This window comes from Micropterus dolomieu, linkage group LG20 (assembly GCF_021292245.1).
Source record: "Micropterus dolomieu isolate WLL.071019.BEF.003 ecotype Adirondacks linkage group LG20, ASM2129224v1, whole genome shotgun sequence".
Taxonomy (NCBI): Eukaryota; Metazoa; Chordata; class Actinopteri; order Centrarchiformes; family Centrarchidae; genus Micropterus; species Micropterus dolomieu.
In genome coordinates, this window is record NC_060169.1 from 15144518 (window position 1) to 15170633 (window position 26116).

A 26116-nucleotide genomic window follows, 5' to 3' on the forward strand; every position below is an offset into this window, starting at 1 on the left:
GCAGGGCAGTCTCAGTGCTGTGGTACTTCCTAAAACCAGACTGAAACTTTTCAAATATTTTGTTATTTTCCAGTACAGTGAGCAGCTGTTTGGACACAATTCTTTCTAGAATCTTTGCAATAAAAGGCAGTTTTGAAATTGGTCTAAAATTATGTGGGAGGGAGGGATCTAAACCAGGTTACTTTAAAAGTGGGTTCACGCAAGCCGTTTTAAAATAATCAGGGACACAACCAGTAGATAGGGAGCTGTTGAAAACAGAGATCAAATGGGGCCCAACAGAATCGATTACTTTCTATTACTTACTTTACTTATACCTTAAAAGGTATATCATGAGTCAAATGAGCAGGTAGTGAAGGTAGTGAAACTCGCTGTAACTGCATATGTGGGCTTTTAACTCACAAAAACATCATAAATCCTGAGGCCAGAAACACATTACATATTTAGCTGAGAATCTAAATATGTTGCTGGCTGAGATTGAGAATCCTAATGAGAAATGCATGGCAGTCTGACACAATGTGTATAATAATGCATGCTCAGCAGGATATGTGACTAATACTTCCAAGAATGGTAAAGATATGGGCTGCACTTGGCAGACCCACATCTAACGGTTGAGTTCAGTGACTGTAGGGCTATATAACACTGCTCTAAGCTTTAAATTTTATCAAAAAGACAATATAACTGTGATACTATATTGTAAGAATTCCAACCCAGCTACAGCAAAGAGGTTGCACAGTTACACGGTGCACATGGCACAATACAGTAAATACCAGGAATATAATTACAGTATGTGAATAGTAATTCAATACCATTGGTAAACCTAGAGTACACTCAAATCAATCCAAATGTACATGTGTTCCACACCTTTCAACTACCATTAAAACTTGAACTTTTTTCTGAGTGCAGTTAGTATTGTAAAGGGCCTGTCTGGGATTTGGGACATTTGTCTTTGAGATTTTTGCCCTGAATCAAATACAATGAGGATGCCCTTTGCTCTTTTTTAGCTGGTCATAGCAGTGAAACATTACACAGCATTTAATTACACATTGGATAAACAGACCTCACCATCAACAGTCTTCAAAGGGACAATTTCTTCTGCAAAAGTTCCAGTTAGGGTTGGTTGATATGACAGTACACTGGATGGATTTCTCAACCATCAGAGATTTCATCATACTGTTATACAGTGGTAGCTATCCTCTTACTATCTCTGGTTGTATTACAACATCGCGAGTGCAATTTTGCAAATCTCTGACTGTTTTAATAACAGCATTGGATTTTTATTTCATTTTTGTATCAATGTGAAAATGTACCTTTATTTTTCAGGTATTTAATTTGCTGGCTTAGCCAAAATGTACTAGTTATCAGTTTGTGAGAATGTTCTATAAATGGACTATATCACCCTATATATCAAAATCATAATAGAGACATACAGTACAGCCATACATTTTCTGGAGTTATAGGGACACTGTTTCTGTAAATAAACACTGCTGTAAAATGCAATTTCTCAGTGATGTCAGTACCACAAATGAAATTCTATTCACCTGCATTGTGTTAACATGGTGGCAGAAATCTCCGAGAAGGATATCTTAAAACATGAATAAATACAACCCAAATGTGCATGGCTTGATATTACTAGGTAATAGGTAAATAAGATTTATTTATTTATTCATAATTTAGCATTTAAACGGACCCTTTTAAGGCAAAAGATAAAAGCAGTTCAACCATAAGGAACCATACAGTATGATAAACAAAGTCTCGTGTCACCTCACACTCTCACCACACACACATACAGGAGGGTTTCTCCCAGAAAGAGGTGGTGAGACACACAGCACATCTCGTCTTGTGAACTATTTCTTAAATCTGCATAACAGCCAGTCTCATTTTATATACTTAACGTTATCTTTCCTGAATGTGTATTAATTGTCTTTAATTTTAGTAGGGGACGTCTTTATTTCAGGTGAGGTACCTCAACTGACAGAAACCCTGCACAGTGTCAGAAATGTCCTAAAGCTTTGAATCACTCTATGCACGTTTAACACGTACATGCACACAGCTGGACACACTTCTGCTGTCTACTGTCAGTGGAGGCCAATGGGGTATTTAGTTTAGTTGTACAGTAGGGTTTTATCCTCGGGCTGAAGATCACAGTCACATTGTTAAGTAGCAGTAAAGAAGCTGTATTGTATATTTGAGTTAGGGTGGGTGCGGGGGGGGGGGGGTTGTTGAGTTCTGCATTCACACACAGTGAGAACTGTGCTCCAGGCTACATGTTATGGCAGCAGAGTGAAGGATATGACTGTGGGGAAGATGACTGCTCTCTCACAGCTCAACATGAGCTGAATGTCACATGACACAAATGTGATAGTTTTTAGAACACCATTCTTAACACTGCAGGAAGTGATACTGTTGTTTTGTGATACTGTGATACAGTTACTGCAAGAACAAAATGTTGCAGTCTTTATATAGTTCTCACTTATTTGTTATTTATAAGTGCAAGTCTCCATTTTTCTATTTTACTTTAAATCATGTTTTACTTATCTGTATTTATCTGTATTGTACTGTTTATAGCTATATACCACTATATATTGGATTTTTCTTCTATGTATTCTTCGGTTCTTCTGTTTATTAAAACAGAAGTTTTAATTTTGTTTATTAAAATATTGCTATTGTTTCTATTTTTACACTTGCTTTGGCAATGGCAATTCAAATAAAGTCAGTTTGCCACTACCCCCACTAACACCAACACACACTTCCTGGTTACTTGAGATCCACTTGAACAGTGAATAAAAAAGTAACTATGAATTTTAACATTAGCTGATTAAACTGATTATGCACAAATGGACACAATACTGAGCGTTTGAAAGATGCTTAGGTTATAGGCCTAGCTGGATCACTGACAGGACAGAGGACTCCTAACAATCAATGTCTATGTGCTGTGCATCTATTTCAAATGTTTATCCCAAGTTTCAGACGTTTACCTAACTATAGTAGCTATAAACCAGTAGCCTACTGCTCCTCCCTTTCGCATACTAATGGAAACCTTGTTACAGAAACGGACCGGCCTATATTCCAAGTGGCAGTTAAACAGTCTGTTAAAGTTCTTTCTAAATGTTGATTAAGGCAACACATTACTATCGCTCCATAACTAGGCTACTAGAACACAGCAAAATATCCAAAACGCAGAGCGCTTTAAGGCGAGACAATGGCACACTAACACAGTTTGATATGTTTCAAAAGTGATCCTCTAGTCATTTCTTACCACTTCAGCAATAAGCAGCATGCCTTTCCTTGAGGAGACGAACTCTTTGCTCGGAAGAACAGAGAGTAGGAGAGTCTGGCGCGGCTGATTCGAGCTGGGAGCCTCGATGTCCCCCATTGTTGAAAAGATTTTTAACTCTCCTCAAACTTCAGATAGCCCGAACCTCACGTAACTTTACGGATTCAGGGCAAAACAAAAAAATGAGATGTGGAGGCGTGAGGCTTCTCGGAGGTGGAAACGGAAACAATGACAGCGCGGAAACGCAGTACGGGCTCCAAAAAAGCGTAACATCTGCTTTCTCCAGATGTGAAATGCGATGCCCCCAGCTGCACACAAAAAACACACCCGGAGCCACACAAATATCCTACTCGTGATGTCACAAGGCAAATAAATGTCTTTATTGATATTAGTTGTACACATTCGGTATGTAAGCACCAATAAAACATATTTCAAGAATCAGCTTGAATAACAGCTGGAATGTGAAATGTGCTGTAGCCTACTGTTACAAACTTTGATGCGGTTGAAGCGTTGTGAAACACATTGTACAATAAGCCTTACAGTAGCCTATTCAGATTTCACTGCTCATGGCAAAGTAATAAATGGTAGGGGATTTGTTAAACCTCACATACAATAGTACATTATTCATTACTCTAATTGATTCATTGCCTTTCTACATTCTGGACTTCACTTCTTGGCTTGTTGAATGTGATGTTCTTGAAAAGCGTATAGCTGTCCACACACAGCAGCCCAGCCGACATGAACCCAACTATCTGCAAATAGAGAGCAGATCTCAAAATAAATGCACCATCAGGTCAACAAATCCAGTGTCCAGAGTGTGTGTGTGTAAGTGAGATTTAAAAGCTAAATCTCCAAAAGGACTTGTATACAGACATGTTCATGTACACAGATAAAAGCCATGTTTGGACATTGGTTTTATTGACAGTGTATAGAGGGAAATAAAAACATTATAATAAAATTGACCCACACAATTCATATTGCAATTATAGAGTAAAGAAATATTTCTCACCCCTCCAACCAGTGTGCCTGTGACAGTGTATGTAGTCAGAGCCACCAGGCTCAAAATAATAAAGTAGACTGCTGCAAACACTGAATTAAAAACATCCTGAAGACAAGAAAAGAGAAGAACTCTAAATGCAACACATACAGCTATTTCGCGTAAAAAAAACTTGAATTATATTATAAAGTCGCGCTGTAATACATCACCCACAATGAGAGGCCAAAAGAAGAAAGTCAGCCTCTTGTTGAGCTTGAGCACATACAGCAACAACAAAAACAAAGTGATCAGAAACTCCAACACTGTGGCTGCTATGTACTTCGGTGTGGATGCTGCAGCGAAACACACAAATGCCACAAACAGAGTCACCTAAAACAGAAAAAGAGAGATTAAATTGTAATACCATTAACTTCAAGCAGATCAGATCTTCTGATACTAGCGTTGCCCTCCTTAATACAACATGTTGCAAACTCCAGTTTATGTAGAGAAAGAGGAACTGTTTCCACACCACATTTTTAGACAACTGATTCAGTTGGTCCTTGAGCCTCTAAAATGCTGTATGCGTCTAGTAACATAGTTAAATGAAGTATTCAGCAAACTTGTGATACTTTGATATTGCCTCACGTACTGTATCTGTAACCCTTTACTGGACATTGTCAGCACATTTTAACTTTTTCAGCACATCTGTTGCAAAGGGAAAAATGTTCAAACTTTCCGTTATAAGATTATCTCACCATCTCTGCTACTTTCAGGATTCCCCTCTTGGATTTGAGAAAAGCAGTGTCCACGTCCATAGTCAGTCGTTCATTTTGATCGTCTGACATGACTGTGCGATTCCATTTGCAAAAGACAGCTCACTCTGTCGGTTTCCTGAAACAAGCAATTTCCTTTCAGCTGTAGAGGAAATGACTGTAAGAATATGTGCAATATTTTCACACCAGCAGCTACTTGGCACTTATACTAAAAAAATCTAAACGAGACATACATGCATGAATGTGTGCTCTGACTTTTACAGGAAAAGATCAGAGTCATAGAAGAATCTCAGTTCAGTTATCTGTCAAAGTACATAGAAAGTTTAGTTTGTAAAACTGAAACGGGCATATTTAAGATAATGTTAGCCTTTTCATTACATCATGATGAATCATCTGAAGCAATATCACTAGGTGTTGGACCACAAGTTATTAGAGGTTTTAGTTTTTACTCACTGAACACAGACAAGTATTTGAAGACCCATGAGCAGAACTACAGTAAATTTGTTAGTAACAATATATTTTGCCATCTGCATTTGCTCACAATGCGTGAACGTAGCAGATCTACACTCTCAAAAATAGTCATGATACAAAATAATAAAAACAACTTTATTAAAAACCACATTTTGCAGTATACATGTAAAATGGATACAGAATGAATCCAATAATCCAACACTGTATACTTAATTACTTTATATGAACAGAATTAAAACATTTCCCTTTCTGTAAATCAGTAAAATTAGTCATGACTTAAACCTCTGACTCTTGATGCATTTATCTAGAACAGGTAGAAGTTGTGTTGGCTCATTAAAATCACAGCTGTAAAAGCTGTTTGCATTATCAATGTAATGTAGTTATACCAAAATCATTCCCTTGGTTTTACCCTATGTCCTTCTTTTTAAAATTGTACATAAACCATTTTACAAAGAATTCAAAAACATAAGTAAACATAGGGATGTTTGTTGCTTTGTAGAAAGGCACATCTTCAGGTTTTGCTTCCTCATCTTCACATCTGGTTCATCAGTTTTGCTCTTAGTGTGGCCAGTCGCACTTCAAGGGCTCAGACTTGGGCACTTTGAGACACTTTCCTAACTTCTCACAGCCTGCAGGGGCCCAGTTCTGTAACAGAGAGCGGCCATCACAGTAAGCACAGGAATATGAAGTTCCAAAGATACTTACAGCAAGATTTAAAACAGTCTTTTAAGGGTTGAGCTGTTTTGTGTCCTGTCTTTTTCCAAGTCTTTTCCTCTGGCTTAGCATATCATGTGTCTTCATGCAAGATATTTATTTTGCTAGGAACAGTACCTCAGGGATACGTGTTTGGGATTTTCTTTTCACATAATGTATGCGGGGGGCACTGTCGCCTCACAGCAAGAAGGTTGCGTGTTCAAACCCCGGTTGCCCCGGCCTTTCTGTGTGGAGTTTGCATGTTCTCCCCGTGTCTGCGTGGGTTCTCTCCGGGTGCTCCGGCTTCCTCCCACCGTCCAAAGACATGCAGACTAGGTTAATTGGTGACCCTAAATTGTCCTTAGGTGTGAGTGTGAGCGTGAGTGGTTGTTTGTCTGTCTATCTGTGGCCCTGTGATGTACCCTGCCTTTCGCCCGATGTCAGCTGGGATTGGCTCCAGCGACCCTGTAAGCAGGATAAGCGGTTGACGATGGATAATGTACGCGGTGTCATGAAATTGCAAAGCTTTATCCATTGCCAGTTCATGCAATTCTATCATATTTAGAAGAATTTATTTATAAAACAATCAGCTCATGATTGAGTGGCGACCTTATAGACTAGGTTTCATCCTGCACAATTGTTTTCAGTATAGATTTTAGTCAGAAAACATCTCAATACACCCAATCTTAACTATGTCAAATTTCTGTTTCTTCTAAATGAAAAACAGAATGAAAAGGCACTGGAATACAAATACTTCAATATTCAAAAATCATCTCTATGACAGACAACAATGGAAAGTGTTCCTGAAACTGCATCCCCCCACAAATATGTGAATACTGACAGCAACAGATAATGGCTTGGTTAAGATACAAGGCATAAAACGGATATATATATATATATATATATATATATATATTTGCATGACACAGGATAGGAAGTTACAGGACAGAATGCAAACATTACTCATTTTAACACCACTTAAAATTGTGTTTACTTTCTTCACCACAAGGGGGCAGTGCAGTGCCACAAATTAATCCACAGCAGTGTAGTTCACAATCTCTGGTGCTTGAGCTGTTAATAGTCACTGCTCAATTTAGCTGCTTTAAATAATCCTAAAAGAGATTTATTTTTTTCACACAAGTATAACACACACACACACACACACACACACACACACACACAGACACACACACACACAATGAAGAAGTAAAAGTCCAGATTAAGGTAATAACCTGATACACATTCTGGAGCGACCAAGTTAGTAACAGTAAAAATAAAAGATAAATCTGGTGAAGTGGAACATTCATAGTGTGCAGGCTTTATGTAGACTGAAAACAGACAGCAACTGAGAAAAAAAACTCTATTCAGAGACTTATATTGATTTTAATTTTTTCATAAAAGGCTTTATCAATTTCTCTTTGTATTAATGTATCTGATGTACAAGTGTGATGGAGGGAACAGAGAGATAAGGTGCAAACACAAGCTTTGAGGGCTGCTGGATAAATAGAAACATAGAGTATCTGCGGTGAAAACTGAACTGCCTCTTTGGCTTTGCTCCACTGCCTCTGGATATACATACAACAAAGCCGGCTTTCCCAACATAATTTTTTCTTTTTTTACATTAAAAAATGGAAGTAAAGTAAAAAAGATATATTTATTCATGTTATGTGAATCTCACCATCACAGCCACATCACACATGTTGAGCTGGGGAATACCGGGCACCAGAGTCTTCTTATGCTGCTCCACAACTAGGGAGATCCTGCTCAGCACATCCTGGTACTCCTTAGTCAAAACACTGCGAACAGACAATACACATGGTCAGTAAGGCTGCAAATAACAGTTCATTATTTATAATCTGCCGATTATTGTTTTGTTAGACTAATCGAAATGAAATGTAAAACAATAGAGAGAAAATGTTCATCACAATTTCCCAGATCCCAAGATGATGTCTTCAGATGTCTTGTTTTTTCTGGCCAAAAAGTCCAAAACCCAAAGATATAAAATTCACAATGATACATGACAAAACCAGGCAGTGACTCCTAACATTTAAGAAGCTACAACCAACGGCTGTTTGACATTTTTGCTTGAAAAATGACTTTAACAATGAATCAGTTTCTAAAATAGTCAATTATCTTTATCTTTATCTTAACATTTTCTTCACTTAATCTTTTTCAGTGACAGGCTCACAAATTTAAAATACCTGAATTAAAACAATCAAAATTTAAAGTTTTTAATAAAAAAGTGAAACAATGGCTTAAACAACAACAAAGATGACACCAAATGAGTTTGAATGGATCTGCTGGTCACAAACATGTAAATATACATACACACACTTTCACATATATATATATATATATATATATATATATATATATATTTATATAGACACATGTTTGCAGCTCTTGTTTCCCTATATATTAATGCATAGAGCATTCCCACATCAACACAAGTCAGTTTTGCCCATCTGTTTCAGTTGTTTTACTTTAAACTGAAAAGCCTAACACACAACCACACATATGAATACGCACTTACACACTGTGTATGTGTGCAGTAAATGCTTTGTGCACATGTATCCAGTACAAGCTTTGCTCATTATATCAGAGTGGGGACATGCTGTAGCTTTCAACAACACAAACATAAACACACACACACACACACACACACACACACACACACACACACACACACACACACACACACACTGGCTGTCCACTCAAGCACCCTTTGGGAAAGCGCACTGAGCAGGGTGAACTATGTAACCCCTATCCCATCCCCTGTCTCTCAATTACTGCTGTTGGACACCAGCGAGCCTGAGCACCTCTGTGCATTATTATATTCAGTGTGTAAAACACAGGGACCCTGAAGGCTTTCAAAGGAACGCTACTCTCAATAGGACCTGTAGGGTTAATGGGCTGTGTGTGTGTGTGTGTTGGGGGAGTGGGCGTCTGGTGGTGTGACACACGGACAGACAAATATCAGCAGTGCAATTACACCCCTGATACACTCGCCAGCAGCACCTGTGCCAGCCTTCCATCCTCCCTCCACTGCAAACCCAACCCTCTGATTGGCCCCTGGGGAACATGTGCATGTGTGTGAGGTGAAGTGTCAATTAGAGTAATAACCCCAGGCCTTGTCCAGCTCACACCTACCCTCCCTCTTAGATCTCCCACAGGGAAGCAAGGCTTCCTCCATCAGCCAACACCTGCTCCTTTCCTTGATACTCTCAGTCTTTACTTTCCCCTACAATTACTCGACTGGTAGTGCACTGGCTGCAATTAGTCTCTCTCCTGGTGTGCCACATTCATCATAAGCTAACTATCTACGCATTGTGACCCCAGCTGATAGGGAAAAACCGGATTATTCCCCTCGGTTCAAAATCAGACATTCAGATTAAATTGCTTCAGCTATCTAAAATCACAAATTCTGCTTTTGCCCGAGCATCAGCGAGAGGGATATTTCATTCCCCTACTATCTGTGCTCATTGTTGCGATTCATTTTGTGATAAGTGATGAAGCAACTTAATAGAAATAAATGTAAAGGAGATTTATCAGCGTGTTCTCAACACAAGTCTGCAAGCAAAGCATGCCATGTATTGAGAAACTTGCACAAGACTTTCTATTGTTTTGTCTATGCACTGAAAATCTTCCAGTGCAGACCTCTAAATCAAAAACTAATAATATCATTTGTTTGTGCCCCCTCTGCAAACAAATAATAAAAAGCCCACAGTCAGCACAGCTCATTATCATGATTATAACCCTTAGCCCACTGGTGTAGAGACAAATTCTGGAATAATAAGCAGGCTGTATGCAAATGGAGTCTTTTGATTTATAATGTATGGCACCCAAGGGGGATGGGGGCATTGCTCAGGTGTGTCACCACTCTGATTACTGATTCATAACACTATTGCTGGAACACACACACACACACACACACACACACACACAAACAACCGCACAGTAGCAGAAGGTGGGGGAATTGAGAGACAATCAAATACATCTGTCCTGCCTACACCTCCCCTCCACCATCTTCTCCACCCCGGTGGAAATTGAGCACTTCAGTAAGGACTATTGATTGGGGACACAAGAGCTTGGTGGCAGGCAGCAGATGAGGCCAGACTGTGAAGGGCTGGCTGCCTGCAGTGTTAGGGCTGGGACTACACCCTGGATGATCGGGGATCTGAGGACGTGAGCTGAGGCACAGGCAGTGAGAAAGTAGGATGTGTTAACCTCACAGTCTTAGGTCACAGAGATGGAGGGCGGAGTGGATGGCGGCAAAAGGCTTTGAACAAATCCAGTGGGACTGTGTTGTGGACGCAGACCAAGTTGGGTCATTCATCTAGGGAAGATGGGCCACCAACATATCCTTCAACTCCAATCAAATTTGCCTCAAATAATGCCTCTGTTTGTAATCAGTTATATGACAACTAGAAAGTAGTTTCTTTCCAAATTCTCCCTTGATTGCATAATAAGAATCGATGCTGTTTTGCTGGGTGACTGTTCTGGACTGGGGAATGTCTATGTGTGTGTGTGCTCTTTGCTATATCACAGGCTGCGACAGTAGTGAAGGTATGTGTGCAGACAGGCCCTACATCATCTTAAGTGGCTCTTTAGGTGCAGACAGAGATTAATGATGGCCAGGCAGCTAGTCCAGCTGGGGGACCGAGGAGCACACGGACAAAACGCACACATACACATGTGTACACACACACACACACACACACACACACACACACACCTAGGATAGAAGAGAATGGTCCCAGTGGATGCAAAAAGACAGCAGCTGAGTTTTGAGAAGTGAGCAGAGGTGCCCAGTAGTAGGTGGACAGAGAAATGTAACAAGGAACGTGTTTGGAGGAAGTGGACTCAATAGTACAGATGAGAGAGGACAGAAGAAGAACAGTGCATGAAGCAGTGTATGTGTGTGACCTTGCAGACAAACTCAATGACCCCAGTAAAAAAGGAGTGTGCATTTTTGGTTCGAGTATGTGCGAACATCTGGCACTCAGCACAACACACGGCTGCATATTGATTGGGTTTTTTTTATTTTTATTCTTCCATGTGAATAGTGAGGCTAAAAGGTGGGCAACTGAAAAACAACATTAATGTTTTATCATCCAATCTCACTTCAGAACTGAAAGGAGTTCGAGCAGGAGGCGAAGAGGAGATAAGGCCAGAGCAAAATACGAGAGGCAGACCTGCAGAAGGCAGAAAAGAAAGGTCAAAGGAGGAGGAGCCAAAGCCAACACTGTGCACAAAAGGAAAATTCTCTCATCAAAGTGATTTTGAGATTGTCTTAATGTATTAGTCATGGTGTCAGCTTTGCGTAAATTTGTTCTAAAAGATCACATAAATATTCGGCTCTGACAGTACGCAGTAAGAGATGACGCTCATCCATCTTTGCACCCTTATTTAGCAAAAATCTTAGTTCAGCCTTGGCTGCCTGTGTCCTCTGGCATCACTCTCTCCTCTCTGCGATTCTTAACTCTCCTCGGAGCTGAGGCAGACACACACAAAACTCTATTAAACAGCACTCGCTCTCAATTTAGACCTGGACAATTTATCTTGCAATTTTAACCTGCAGCGGTGCACCGGAGGGTTGAGGGCCAGATAGTGATCTTTAAGGAGCTGTTTGCAATCACAAAGAGAAGGGTGTAATCAGGCGCGCTCTGGCTGGGCGGATCAATCCACCGCCTTCGTTTTCATGCCACTGAATCAGCATTGATCTGATACACATCCTGTGCTACCAACAGGCAAACCGCCTTCCTATTTTCACCCCTCTCCTGTTCATCTTCTCACTTGTTCCTGGCTGACTCCTCTCACTTTCATTTTTTCGTCCCCTCCCCTCTGGAAATCAGCTATAAGCAGAGTAGAAGTTTTCAACTTGAACCTGATAGGGAACTTTTCCCCAGGATCCCGACCCAGGTGAAAAATGATTGGCTGCATTGTGTGCTCTTTTTGATCGTGAGTAGTCACACCTGGGACCTCCTGACCTGGACAGAAGTTGACACCCTGTAAGAAAAAACACACAAAGACACAAGTTGTTAGTTTTTTACTAAATCGAATACAAATTGATGTTAATATATGTTCTCAAGATCAGCTAATAATTATGTCATTAAAAGGATGCAGAAGTGTTGCATAGCCTATGTATAATAATATAACTCAAGCAGAGATTAGTGACTGATAACTGACAGTATAATGTCTTTTGAAGGCAACGATTATAAACATGCTCAAAAAGAGTCAAATTTGACATTTGAGGAAGAATGAACAAACCCCGCAGATCAGAGAGGTGTTCATTCTCTATGTTTCTAAAGTATTTGATGTTATTTTACATTTATTTATTTTTAAAACGCTGACAACTTTTCACCACCTGTCTCCGGTATGTATGCTGGAATAAGACTGCAATCCACCGTAGAAGAAGGCAGAACAGACCTGTTTTGACTACAAAGCTCTCATAAATTAAATAAGAAGATCAGCCTTTCTTTACAAAGCAACCTAACACAAGATTTGAGGTCAGTCCCACAGATAGAAAAAAACCCATAAGTGAAATTTAAGATGAAAAAAAAAAAGATAATTTCATAGAATGTTCCTATATTGTTTGGCCATGGTGTGTCCAATTTGGTCATTTTTTAAGGTATATTTTGATCTTTTATATGTTTGGTTGAAACACATGTACACAAGGCTTTTCTCTGTGTGTATGGTACTGAAGTCGGCGAAAGAAATCTGGATGTTCAGATTTAGGCTTGCAGTCACCTTGCTACTCTGAGCTCATTGCTTAATCTCATTGTAATATTGCCTATATGCACATTGTCTTGCAATCCGTTGTGCTATTTATGCAGCTACTGTTGGTGCATCATAAAGGGGTTTGAGTCGCTGGCAAAATAGAGGACTTTTCTTCCTTGTGCTGGCTCTACTTCATCTCTCCAAGCCTTCGCTCCTGCTCCCTGACTCCATTCTCATGAGCCTGGCAGTGATCACAGCCTGATTGAGTCACACTCAATCCTCCAGAACCCCCTGGAGATCTGCCCCCTTCTTCAACACACACACACACACACACACACACACACACACACACACACACACACACACTTTTTGATGAGCACAACTAATATTGAGAAAGCATTCATCTGTAAGGCGCTGTTGCTGCCCCCCTCTGAGATCGTTCAACAGAGCACCTCAAAATACATACAGAAGAGTGAGACAGAGAGTGAGAAGGAAAGATACCCCCCGCCCTGCAGCGCCTCCTCTCATCTAGACTTGTCCCGTCTTTTGAAGCCAACAGCTTAGAAATGCAGAAAAGAATGGAAAAAAAAAAACTCATCCCAGAGGAGCAGCAAGAAAGGCCTGCTGTGTGTATCTCTCTGAATCTGTCTCTTGTACCCAAGACATAACAGCAAGAACCCCATATCTCCCCTGACATTAATGCTATGGATACAACAAGGCTGCTTTCAAACTGGAGCAGAGCAGTCGCTATTACAAGATAAAGGGCAGAAGAATCCAGGGGTGGCAGGATTTTGGAAGAGGAAATATTTTAGATTGTGACTGAATATTATTTAAAGCAACGTTATGTCCGAATTGGTGTGATTTATAAATTTCAGAAATAAGGACAGCTGTTAAAGTGCATTTATTTTTATTACATTACTTACAATCAAAAACTAGCAAATCAACAACTTTGCTAACACAGCCAAACATAAGCAAGTGCGACAACACAAGACATAGTAACAAGACATTACTTACTAGTCCAACAGAAAGAATGCCAGCCCGGTGACTGTCCTGCAGCCTTTTATTTCACAAAGCTCTTGCCAAAGTGGCAGCCTCTTGCTTGGTCACTCTCTTTTTCTTTTCTTAGCTACCTCTGTCAACATCCTCTTCGGTCTCTTTGCCTCTGCCATGAGCAAATGTTGTGTCTATAGAGGCTGCTGAGCTTGGTTATGTTGCCTGTTCGCCCGGCTCAGGCACAACACCGGCGCCGCTCTCCACTAGCAGTAGCATAATGTTGCTTGAAAGTTGGGTGGCAAGCCAAGCCAACAAAGCTAGACAGTAACCGATGCAAGATCACATACAGTAACGTAACCAATGTCTGAGTGTGTTATCTAGTAAGTTTGCTGACATCAACTTGAGCTTTATCGAGAAAAGCTCTGGCTGATTTCGACAACATTGCTAACGCAGCCAAACAACAAGTAACAAGACAAAGCAAGCCAGCTGATAAGTTATAACTTACTAGTCCAACAGCAAGAAGGCCAGCTCAGTATCTCTCCTGCATCCTTTCAGCTCTTCTAGCTAAAGCCAATGAATACCAGCCAGTCCGATTTTAACTCTTGTCTGGTCTCCTACTCGGTCACTCTGTCTTTTTCTCTTTGCTTGACATCTTTTTCGGTCTTATTGCAGCCTCTGCCATGATATTTATACTGAGAATACCGAGCTAGCTTCTTTCAAAGAACTTACATTGTACATTTTATACTTTTTGCTTCTTCTTATAGCTCGCTTGCTAAAGAGGTGTGTTGGTGTGTGACATAGTGCCATAAAGCATAACACCGCCGTGATATGTTTCCTGCCCAAGATTCCAATGTTACATAGAGCTAAACCAGGTGTTCTGGGATCTGTGGGAATGACAAAGATGCCATTCACCCTATTACAAGTCAGTATACCATCAAAATGATTTTGAGGAGCTGTTGTTTTAAGATAAAATTACTACACAATTTTGCTTTAAAATAATATATACTGTAAACATATGTACTTCCTACTTATAACTACTGTAACTGACATTTAGCAAATAAATTGCAGTCGATCTGTCAACTATTTGCTAAACGCCAATAGGTTCCAGGAGGTCTTTATGTGCTGCACACTGCTGTAATGTATGTACATGCTTTTTGCCATAAAGTCACTGATGTAGGTGCTGTTTAACAGCGTTAATGTCACGAGTTCCAATCTAGCTCAAGACCCCGAAACTGAGCTACTGCACAGTCTACCTCTTGTTGATTGAAAATTTATGAAATAAGTAACCAGTGTACGACAAACAGGTGTCTAGGTGTCGTTTTCATTTATCACCTTATGAGTATGAGTATTTAGCCAGGTTGAAAGATATTACAAAGAGTTCCTACTGTAGCATAGGTTACTCAGCAAAGGAGATATAAAGTCACAACAAACTATATTTTGCAATATTAACATCACTACGCTGCCTCAAGAGCGTTTGATGAGAGCCATTTAAGCCTGTGAAATTTCTCATTTTCCTCATGGCTGAGCTGCATGAACACAGCCAGGACAGAGCGAGATGTCTCCCAGCTATTAACCTGTAATTTTGTACTTCTTCATAGACACACATTTTCCCTTGTTTATTTTTCACTATGGGCCAAGATGCCAAATTATATTTATAAGTATTACCAAAGTGGAGGAGCAGGCAGGAAAACATGATTTTTAGGTTTGATTGGGGTTTTCTATTGCAAGACAGGTTAAATTGAAGCCTATATAAGGATTTTAAGGGTCAAGATAATTTAGACCTTGAAACATATTTTCCTTCTAAAGGTAATTTTCAAAACATTTCATGCGTAATCTGACTTCGTGACACAGCTGAATATGAGTGCATAAGTCAGTTTGTTTAATATGTTTATAAAATGTAAATGGGAATTTAATGCTCCCCTGTAGGAGCTCCATAACAATACACACACAGACATGCACTTCTATATGGAGAACCGAACATACATGTGCATGTTTTCTCTCGTCCTTTCTCTCCTTCTCATGTACACACACACACACCAATCGATAGGCAACTCACAAGCAATCAGACGCCATTATTTGTGAAGTTCCACTTCAGTTCACATGAGTTGATAAAGGAGGCTGCTATTGATTCAGCTGCCCTGAAGGAGAGAGCAATTTAAGCGACCGATGGGGCATAAAACAAACTGGATCACAGGAAAAACAGGGCAGGCGAAGGGAGGACAGGAGAACATGTTTTCATGGACAGAAAGAAGGACCACACTATCCTGCTTCTCAAGTGTCAGATTTCACATTTCTCCTGATACATTTAATCAGCACGACATTGATGTAATTATGGCCGAGAGATACTGCTGGTATCTGCCTTTGTTTCTTCCTTTTGAGCACCGTGATGCCAAAAGAACCGTCTATAGCAGACAATGTCGGTATGTAAATGGAGAGGAAGAAAATCTCCAATGGAGTTAGAACAAACAAGTCAACTGGTTGATGAATGATGTAAGTTTGCCGATGTGGGGGCTCTTCATTAATATTCATTACGCTCTGATGTACACAGCAGTCAACTGATGAGCCAGTTTCAAGATAACACCAACAGCAAAAGTGTTTGTGTGTTTGAGTAAGATTAGAAGAGACAAAGAGGGAGGATGTGGCAGTGCAAATCAAGAACTGAGCAAACAGAGATGGGACAGAGTTGCTGTGTTAAAAGGGAGTCTTACGCTTTTCAACTCCTCCCATGAGTTGCTCCAGGTCCAGTAGTGTGCCTTGTATTGTCCAAGCCTCACAGCCATCAGCTCATTCCCACGGTAGTAGAAGATTGGCCTGTTGAGGATGGGAAAAGGAAGAAATAATGCTTAGATTTGTTTCTTCCCAGGTGAATTTGCGCCAAATTAGACACTTCTGTTTTAAAAATTAACTTTTTTTCTCTTAAAGTCTACTCTCATTGTTTTCTACCTATTCTCTCAAGAGGAGGAATATGTACTTTCTAACTCTGTGAAAATCACACATCATCAGAAGATAAAAGAGTCTACAGCCAAACTAGCAGCTCTGTGGAGCTGTACTTAGGCACAGCAGTGAGCTCAATGCTAACAGCAGCAGGCTAACATGCCATGATATGATAGCAGATGTTTAGCAGGTTTAATATTTACCATGTTCATCATCTCAGTGTAGAGTGCTAGAATTTGCTAATTACTATTAAATACAAAGTACAGCTAAATTTGATAGCAATGTTATTACTTTTTCAGATATTTGGTCCTAAATCAAAGAATTAGGCATGGCCAAAAAATGCTGTCTTACCTTTTGCATGACAAAACTAACACTGCTCTCGCACTCAGGGATGTGATCGTGAACAATAAAAGGCATTCTGAAAAATGAACTAAAGTAACGGCCAGGAACATCACAAATCTCTAGCCAACTGGTAAAATCCTGTAACAGCTAGTGTGTGTGTACTCGCCTGTTTTGGAGTGTTTGTGAGGGGTTTAGCAGGACTGATGTCAGGTCCAGTCCATCAAGAGTCCTATCATCAGGAGGGCTGATGCCAGCCAGAGCCAGACTGGTGGTGAACAGGTCCATCACATTGGCCAACTGGAAACTCACCTGTAAAAGGAAATTTTAAAAAGACAAACACTATCTTCAGTATGAGAAACTATTTTACACAACCTGCGAGTGAAGAAAAAGTGAAAGAAATAAGGACTGGCTAAATGTCCTTTCAAGGACTTAAATTGGTCCTCATTCATCTTTGGTAGCTGTATGCGACACACACACACACACACACACACACACACACACACACACACACACACACACACACACACACACACACACAATTTAATGGCAGTATCTCTTGTTGAGTACCTCTTGCTTCATGTTTCTGCCACCAGTAGCAAATAATAAAGACTTCACAAATCCAGAATTAACCGTTTTATGCTCAAGATATACCACAAGCTTTCTCTTTAATGCAGGATTTTCTTCATGAACACAAACATGGTAACACTGCATTGTCATGATAGGACAATAGGATAGGAAGTGTGTTAGTGTGTACTCATGTAGGAAAGATGTGAATTTCTTCATACTCCTCTCTAATCTCTGCTTGCAGGTTTATTACAAAAAACAAAATGCCTCTCTTTCTAAATTACTTTTTGTTTTGTTTTTTTGGGGGGGGGGGGGGCAAAGAAAAAGAGGAGTGGAAGTAGGGAGAGGACAAGGCCCGGGCAAGCAGGCGGCTGGAGCTGGAGCGAGCTGGTGTTTTATCTCCTTCCCCCAGTCCCAGTGAAAAGCTTTATTTTATTTATAAACTTTGAACTATTTTCAGATAAAATGCCATTTTTTCGCTGTCATCCTTGATCTTCCGTTCCATTCTCTCCTGAGCGAGCCTTAGAGGGAGACGGCACGCTCACAATCAGATAGCGCTATCAGGCCTCTGCAGCTGCACCACCATGTGCCGCTGTGCTCCTATCGGCAGCCAGCACACATACAGACACAGACGCACACTCACACACACAAGCTCCTAAGCACTGAAATGAATTCCCCTTTCTTCTGTATCCACAGAACTAGCCACAGAAAAGGCTTTGCAATGCATTCCATGATCTATCTGCACATCCAGACACTCTTTCTCTCACACACACACAAACACTAACAGATTTACTCCGTCATTTCATTTTTCTTTTCTTTTTTTTTTTTTTTTAAAAGGTCCCCCTCAAAAAACACACAAACCATTAAAGAAGACAGGACAAAAGAACACAAGAAGAAGCAAAACTGACATTTAGTTGGTAATAACTTGACCAAAAACCAAAACTTTCAGGCTCAGACTTGGCTGATATAGGAATTTATCTCATGAGTTGCCATCTTTTATTTCCTTCCTTATTAGCTCTGTCCTCTTTTGCAGTCTATACTCAACTTCTTCATTCTTTCTTCACCCTTTGTTCTTTCCTTTTATTTTACTGACTCATCACTCACAATTAACGTCACATTGTCTTTCTCTCATTTGTTTCTGTGCTGTTGGTGATGTGATGTTGATTATCTGAGGAGGCAGTGCTTCTATACCCATCTCTGCCAGTGTCTCTGCTGCATGATAAAACACAACAAAAGGGATTGTGACGCTCAACAACATTGTGGGACCAACAACCCCCCCCCCCCGGCACTGGGAGAATGCTGAATCTGCACCTGCTTCAGACCAACCATGTTTCTTCATTCCAGTACACCTCCTTCCATCCACCTAAACATGAGTGAATGACAGCAATTACCAGCACATTCACAGAAGTCAGCTAAATTAGTTTCATCACTCAGATGTATCCACAGATAACAGGCTTTTTTGTCTGTTTAAGAGTTGTGGAAATACACACGGAAGTGGTCTTTCTATCACCATTCACCCATCCCCCCAAAAATCTTAATGCTGCAAAGATGCATCTGTGCTCAGTCAGTACAATAAACCTGCTGAAATCCCAATTTAAGAAAGGCTTGCATGGCGGTTTGTTGTTCGCATTCTGCTCCAAGAGCTTATGGACTTTTCAATGCACAGATCAACGGAGATTTCAGAAGACTACAAATAAGGGAGGGGGCGACCCTGTGCCTGGTTAGTCCTCCCTCCCAAGCAGCAAAGAGTGTTAAATCCAGAGCTGTGGAGTACAGTAGCTCCAACAAAGCAGCTTTTGTCATCCCAACCCCAGAGAGCTTCAGGGAGTATCACTGACCCTCGTTCTCACACACACATAGGTGTTTTGTGTTGGTGGTAATATTATTTACAAATGTGTCTCTTCCGCTGGTCTAGAAAGTTTTCTATCACATATACTAATCCAACATACATGTAAAAGCATGCATATATATGTAGGCATGTGGAATAAAAGATAAATGACTCATGTATACACAGATACATTGGTCAATTATAATGTGGCACAGGTGCCGCAAAGCCCTGCAAACACAACATCATGCCTGGCAGTGTGGCAGTGCCAGCGTCTTTAGCACTCCTCCTCCTTTTCTCTTTTCTACACCAGTCACCTCTTTTACTTCTTCCTTGCTTCCTTTCCTGCACCCCCCCCACCCCCACCCCTCCGTTCCTTTATCCTGAGCGCCTGGCATATTCAGATACTGAAGTCCTCATTACAGCTCAATCCAACCTCAGCAAACACACAAACAGATTAGCCGCTTAAGACGCTCCCAATCCCCCTCTCCCTCGCTACTCTGCAGTGCTATCAGGCCCCAGCACACCCCTGTGAGATGAGCCAGGGGCAAGGCTTACTGCAGACTGCAGCCTCCGCTCGCTCCTCCACCAAATCCCTCTGCGTCACAGCCCCGTGTCACAGCTGCCCCTAATACAATTAAAAGTCATTTGCAGAACGCACAGGCTTAGAGGATCACGGTGTGGGTGGGGGGTTAAATTGGAGATGGGGAGGGAGGAAAGAGAGAGTTTGGGGCATTAATTCCAGCCAAACATTTTTTGAGGTAACAGTGGAAAAATCGCCCACACGCTTCGTGGCCGCAATCACATAGTTTATCTTTCGTGTTTCTGGAGTTCAATCACTCGATAGAAGTTGAACATAGTCAAGATTAACTGGTTATGGAGCCAATTATGACTGTGCCCATGTAAAGTGGTAAATGAGACACAAATTAAACAAAAAAGTGACAATCATTCAAAAGGAAGGATTAGTGATTTAATTATTCCTATATCAATCTGCTTTATATTCCTGTACATCACCTGCAGCTTTACAGAGAACATTTCAGCTACCGGTACCTGTTGATAGGCAGAACATTAGAGACCAACAAAAGAAAATGGCTCTGGAGTGCAGTCTGGTCCCTAGAGAAAATGGTAATGATTAAGTGAATGATGGTCTTGGATCTTTTTGGAGGCTCCTTGGTAAAAGCTTTAAATCAAGGGGGTTATTCTCACCGTGCCTTCTTTGATGTGTCCAGGCCACCAGGCAATGGCAGGCTCCCTCATGCCCCCTTCAAAGGTGGTCTCCTTCCCGCAGAGGAATGGCCCATTGCTGCCAGCTGAGAAAATCAGAAGCACAAAATCACATGAATACATGTATCAAATCACACACATACAGGATAGAAAATGATAGATAACAAACAGAAAAATGAGTCAATGAGTATGTGTGTGTGCATTTGAATCGAGTGGCTACCTTCGTTTGGGCCGGACATCAGAGCAGCTCCGTTGTCTGAGGTAAAAAAGACAAAGGTATTATTTTCAATGCCTAGAGTCTGCAGCCCTGACAAGATCCGACCGACGCTGTAGTCTAGCTCCATCACTGCATCACCATACCTACAGAACAAAGACAATCACAGCTTATATCATTCCCCATGAGAAATACATTTATTGATAACCTTATGCATCTGCTGGATTGTGTGTCAATAAAAGAGCAAGGGATGATAAAATGTACCGGCCTCGCTGGCTCTTCCCTAGGAAATGTTTGGAGGCATAGATAGGGGCGTGAGTGGCGTCGGCTGCCCAGTAGAGGAAGAAGGGCCGCTGGGCCTCAGTCTGACGGAGTATGAAATCAAGACCTTCCTGTAGAGATGGGAGGTGTGATTGATTTGTCAGTGCAGATGTGAAACCACTTACTAGAGCTTCATTCACAGTAGTGCTGTCAAGTTGTATATACATTAAATTACCTCCTTCTCACTTGCTTATCACATACTAATTCTAACCATGTTTTGAGTATGTAATACACTCAGTAAACTGAACCAAACTGTGACAGTTTTTTGCAATGCTGTCAAAACCAACAACTAAAAATATAAGATGGTATTTCAAAGTTTTGCCTTTGTTTCACTTTCCACAATCAGCCACATTAATAACTGTGCTACTGAAATCAGTCCAGTCCCATAAGATATGCTAATATGAGCTTTACAAAGCTCTACTTGACAGATCCATCCTCTTCTTGTGATGACATATTACACCTCTCAGGCATGTAGTGTGTCTCTGCAGGCTGCTTTTGATCCCTTTAGAACCAGAATGGGAGGGACTGACGTAGGCAGCAGAGATAATTACTACGAGTGTGCGCAAAAGTCAACAATCCACTTATGCTAGTATGCTGTTTTGTTAAAAGGGTTGTATTGTCTGAGATAGAGACAGCTTAAAAAAGACAGGTGAGCCAGAACTTACCAACAAGTAGATCTGTGTGAGGTTGGACTCTCCAGTTTTCCTGTCAATCTTAAAGTCTTCATAGAATCTGGAAATCAAGTGGGTTGACATGATTCATTAAATAAACCTTCATTTTTACTTAGCCAACATCCCATCTGAATACCTGCTGAGGCCACACCATGCCATCTCTCCTCTGCTTATTCATCCACATAAAATAATTATTTCACAATGACCCGACTGTATTGTCAGGACTTTCAATCTGCCTCTAAAATGACCGAATCTACTGCAGACAATATCATTAAGACAATGGAAGAAAATTTCCCTCTTGCGGACTGTGCTCACGGGAGATTTTGGTGAAAGACATATTTGGGATGTCTCAGCAGAGCGGAGCAGAGGGAGCTGTTATGAGGTGTTACTGAAGCGTGGCGCGGCAAGCAGAGAAGCAGTGACAGGCATCTCTCTTTCTTACGCTTCACTTCCTCCAGGTGTCTCCACATACAGCCAACGCAACCTGCCGTCTCTTGAGGGCGTGTGTGTGTCTGTGTGTATACGTGTCTATGTGTGTGTGTAAGTCTGTCCAGGGCCCAGGTATGCAGCGCTGATTAAACCCACGGCTAAGCGAAAAACACGCCCGGCTGCTAGTTCCAATGACCCTGAATACACATATGGCTGTTTTGGGGAAAACAAATGGGCGGAAAATGGAATACACAAGCACAGCTGGTACAGAGAAGGAAGAGGAGGGGAGACTCAACACATCCAGAGGAGCAGCCAGCCAAACTATTCCACTGAGTCATGGGGAAAGAAAATTTTTATAGATTTTCAGCCTCTGTTTCTGTCTGCTGTTATGTATATCTAAGTGCTTGTGTGAGATATTACCTGCCAACCATCTCAGAATTGTTGTAAACAGGGATGTTGGGTCTGATGCTGTTGTTGTAGGGGCCAAAGTGGCAGTTTGGTGCACCAAACCATTCATCAAAACCATTCTCCAGAGGCAGGTACTGTGGTCTGTGGCCAAGATGCCTGCGGTGACAAAGTGCACTCACACACTGTAAGGTCAATGTGACTGAAGGATCATGCTACATGTTTTTGCGTGTTCAAATTTAGACCATCACTAAAAGATTACATATGCTCGTGCTACTACACACCATTATTGAAAGCACAAGATATTTATTTTGACGTTTGATCACAGTTACTACCTTTAGGTTGTCACTGATTTCCATTCACTCCAGTATATTGTCTAAATCAACTTGCAGGGGCTTGAAATGTTGAGACAGGTTTAAATCTATAGCAGCAAAGTTGAGTGTTTGGTGGTAAAATGGTGAAGAATTTTTAAATAAGTAATCATTCCTAGGTGCATTAATGCAGAGCAAAAACCGAAGGCAGATAGCATTGTGTGTCATAAATTATTTATGTTAAACAAGCTTCACATTGAAAGGAATACAAATTAATGGATGCCTCAGGGATAGGAAATAAATGTAATATAAAATGATTGTATACCATGCAAAAATGATCATCAGTAATACTAAGTATACCTGATTTGTAATAAATTGGCTAAACCATGCAAATATACTGCATTAGTCACTTAATTCATGGAAAAAGCATTCTAATAAAGCATATTCTATTTATATTCTACTGTATTTTCAAACTGGCCTGCTCGAACTCCTGAGCCACAGCCACCATGACCAGTCATCATCAGCATAAACTCTAAAACTTTCGAAACCTCTTAAAGCTTGGATTAAAGAAAGATAAAGAGCTCACCACTTTCCAACTATCTTGCTGACGTAGCCCTTTTTCTTCAGCATCTGGGGTAACAAAATCTCATCCTTAGAGATTCCTCCCACTATCTCCTGTGGTGTGTATGCTATAAAAAAAGGTCAAAATTTTGTGTACAAAACTTTCCATTACTTTATTGCACACTGTACATTATAGACTAAGCAATGACAAAGCATGCATATTATTTGCAGCTGCATAAATTACACAGTAAGGGTATACTGAGAGTGTACCGTTTCTGGCGTGGGCATTAGTGGTGTAGAAACCGTTTCTGACAGGCAGTCTCCCAGTGAGAAGTGCAGCTCTGGCTGTTGTTAATATGACATAAAAAAGTCATTAGGATTTCAGCACGTTGGTCTTCCAAATGCTTTTTTACTGCCTAACAAATAGACTCAAGTGTGCTGTAGTACTCTTGGCGGCACCAATGTCACTTACGCTGAAGATTACAAATTAATCTGCCCAACTTGTAAAATAGTTTTTCATTATTGTCGTAGTTATATGAATTGCTCTGGCTTGCATCTCAGTTTTAATGTGTACATCAAAATCTTTCAGCTTTTTGAGAATTTGTTTCCTGTGACTAACAAGACCAATACCCTTCATTTATGAACTGTTATTAATGGCTGTGATTCAACTAAATTATGTACGCTAACCACTGCTGTCAGGTGAAAACCTGTACCTCCAAAATTCTTCTTCAAAAAAAGATAAACATCTTTCAATAGCTATGAAGTTTATCTGCAGAGTTTTTATAAAATTTCATGAACATACTTAAACTCTATTCTAAATCCAAAGCATTTTACATGAATAGATTCGGTTAAGTTACATAAAAACATGAAAATGATCAAGCTGGAGTTTAAAGGTTTCTCACCACAGCTGCTCTCCTGCTTATAATTACTGTAACATATTGTACTATGTTTGAATTCTATATTTTAATGCTGCAAGCTTAATTGTAGTAAATAACAAGTGTTGTCCTATGGTATGTCAATTGTAGGGCTGGGCAATATGCCAAAAATGATCATATCATTCGATAGCAAAAATTATCACAATAAATGTCAAATAATTATTTCTTTCAAGTTTAAAAGCTGATTTTTAATTCTGAGTGATGGTTGAAGAAAACAGACGGTTTATTGTGGTTTTAAACTATTCCTTATGGTCAGAACATGACAAACACTGAGACACATCTGAGTAGGAACATTCAAAACAATTACTTTTTTCAACAAGTATGCATGAGTAAAATTAAGTAAAATCTATTTTCAGTCCCTTTTCCTTAACAAATAAATATCTTAATGGAAAAACTTAAGTACTAATTAATTCATGATTCAAATGAATTAAATTAAACATTTATTGAACAATTATTGAACATTGTTATATTGTTATTGAGGAAAATTCTATTGCAATAATAATCATTATTGTTTTATCGTCCAGCCCTAGTCAATTATTCCAACGTTTAATGTGACAATAAAAACACAAGTACAGCAGAGCAACTGTATTTCCATCTCTGAGAGATGGAAATATTCTAACATCTTGCAAAACAGGAACTGCTGGTTTAGGTTCTGTATTTTCTGCTGACTCACATGGAGAACAGAGCGGGTTGGCAGTGTAGAAATTTGGAAGCAGCATGCCCTGAGCAGCCATGGCATCCAGGTTGGGGGTCTCTCTAGAGGGCTGGCCAAACACCCCCAAGTCCCCCCAACCCATCTGAAGAGCAGAGGGAAAGGGTGGAGAGTCTATTAACAAGTCCGGCTTATACACAACTTATCCACAAACAAAGACGGAGAGAATTAAAGATACAGAGAAAAATATTTTGGGCTCTCAAACTCATTCACTTTTCAACTGTGTTGCTGATTTGATGAGCTGAAGTCACAAGCACACATATAACAAAGTAAAAAGTAACTTACGTCATCCATGAGCATGATAATAATGTTTGGAGGTGAAACATTTGGTGGCTTTTCTGTCAAGGAACAACATATTACGGCATAAAAGAGAGTCAGAGTTACTGCAGACATAACTCGCATTGCTATGAAGTAGTCATATGAGCATCAACTTCGAGGAAGTGCTTTGTTTGCCTTCGTGCGTGTCTTTAGCGCAACACTTGCGCATACACAGAAGCCCACTTGTTTTGAGGCGTTTGTTTTAATTAATTTAGGTTTTTAATTAAATGTAGCTTATTTGATTCGTTGACTTATGAATGCGTAGCTTTAAATGTTAGTATTAAATCGTTAAACGGTAAATAACCGAAAGAATTGTTTGTTTGTTTGGTGCATTCAGGACTTCTGAAAATTGTAAAATTGGTTGATAACAATCAAATAATTTACCATGTTACAAAATAATTTTATCAATAAGTTACATGAACACGACTAAAATACTAGATGTGTATAATA

At 40.2% G+C, this 26116-nt stretch overlaps 3 protein-coding genes across 4 annotated transcripts in view; all 3 read right to left on the reverse strand.

Moving 5' to 3' along the window:
- Window positions 1-3533, reverse strand: part of cmtm3 (CKLF-like MARVEL transmembrane domain containing 3) — a 10908-nt gene extending 7375 nt beyond the window's left edge. The window contains exon 1 of the mRNA XM_046033137.1: window positions 3257-3533. Coding sequence (XP_045889093.1) covers window positions 3257-3373 — 117 coding nt within the window. The 5' untranslated portion in view covers window positions 3374-3533. The remainder of the gene's footprint in view (window positions 1-3256) is intronic.
- Window positions 3534-3632: 99 nt separating this feature from the next.
- On the reverse strand, window positions 3633-5129 carry LOC123959200 (proteolipid protein 2). Its single transcript, XM_046033138.1, has 4 exons — window positions 5006-5129; window positions 4485-4640; window positions 4284-4379; window positions 3633-4026 (listed from the first exon to the last, which is right to left on the reverse strand). The coding sequence occupies exons 1-4, from the start codon at window positions 5093-5095 to the stop codon at window positions 3916-3918; spliced, it is 453 nt and encodes a 150-aa protein (XP_045889094.1). The 5' UTR covers window positions 5096-5129; the 3' UTR covers window positions 3633-3915.
- Window positions 5130-5615: 486 nt separating this feature from the next.
- On the reverse strand, window positions 5616-25825 carry galns (galactosamine (N-acetyl)-6-sulfatase). Of its 2 annotated transcripts, none has more exons than XM_046031956.1 (14): window positions 25634-25819; window positions 25310-25433; window positions 23972-24046; window positions 23727-23829; window positions 22845-22988; window positions 21990-22056; window positions 21268-21395; window positions 21010-21149; window positions 20772-20875; window positions 17343-17485; window positions 16609-16711; window positions 12075-12196; window positions 7866-7983; window positions 5616-6139 (listed from the first exon to the last, which is right to left on the reverse strand). In XM_046031956.1, the coding sequence occupies exons 1-14, from the start codon at window positions 25748-25750 to the stop codon at window positions 6053-6055; spliced, it is 1575 nt and encodes a 524-aa protein (XP_045887912.1). In that variant the 5' UTR covers window positions 25751-25819; the 3' UTR covers window positions 5616-6052. The 2 variants fall into 2 exon arrangements, with proteins under 2 accessions (XP_045887912.1, XP_045887913.1); XM_046031957.1 differs by lacking the exon at window positions 5616-6139 and adding an exon at window positions 11312-11382 and having other exon boundaries at window positions 7949-7983; window positions 25634-25825.
- Between the last annotated feature and the right edge of the window lie 291 nt (window positions 25826-26116).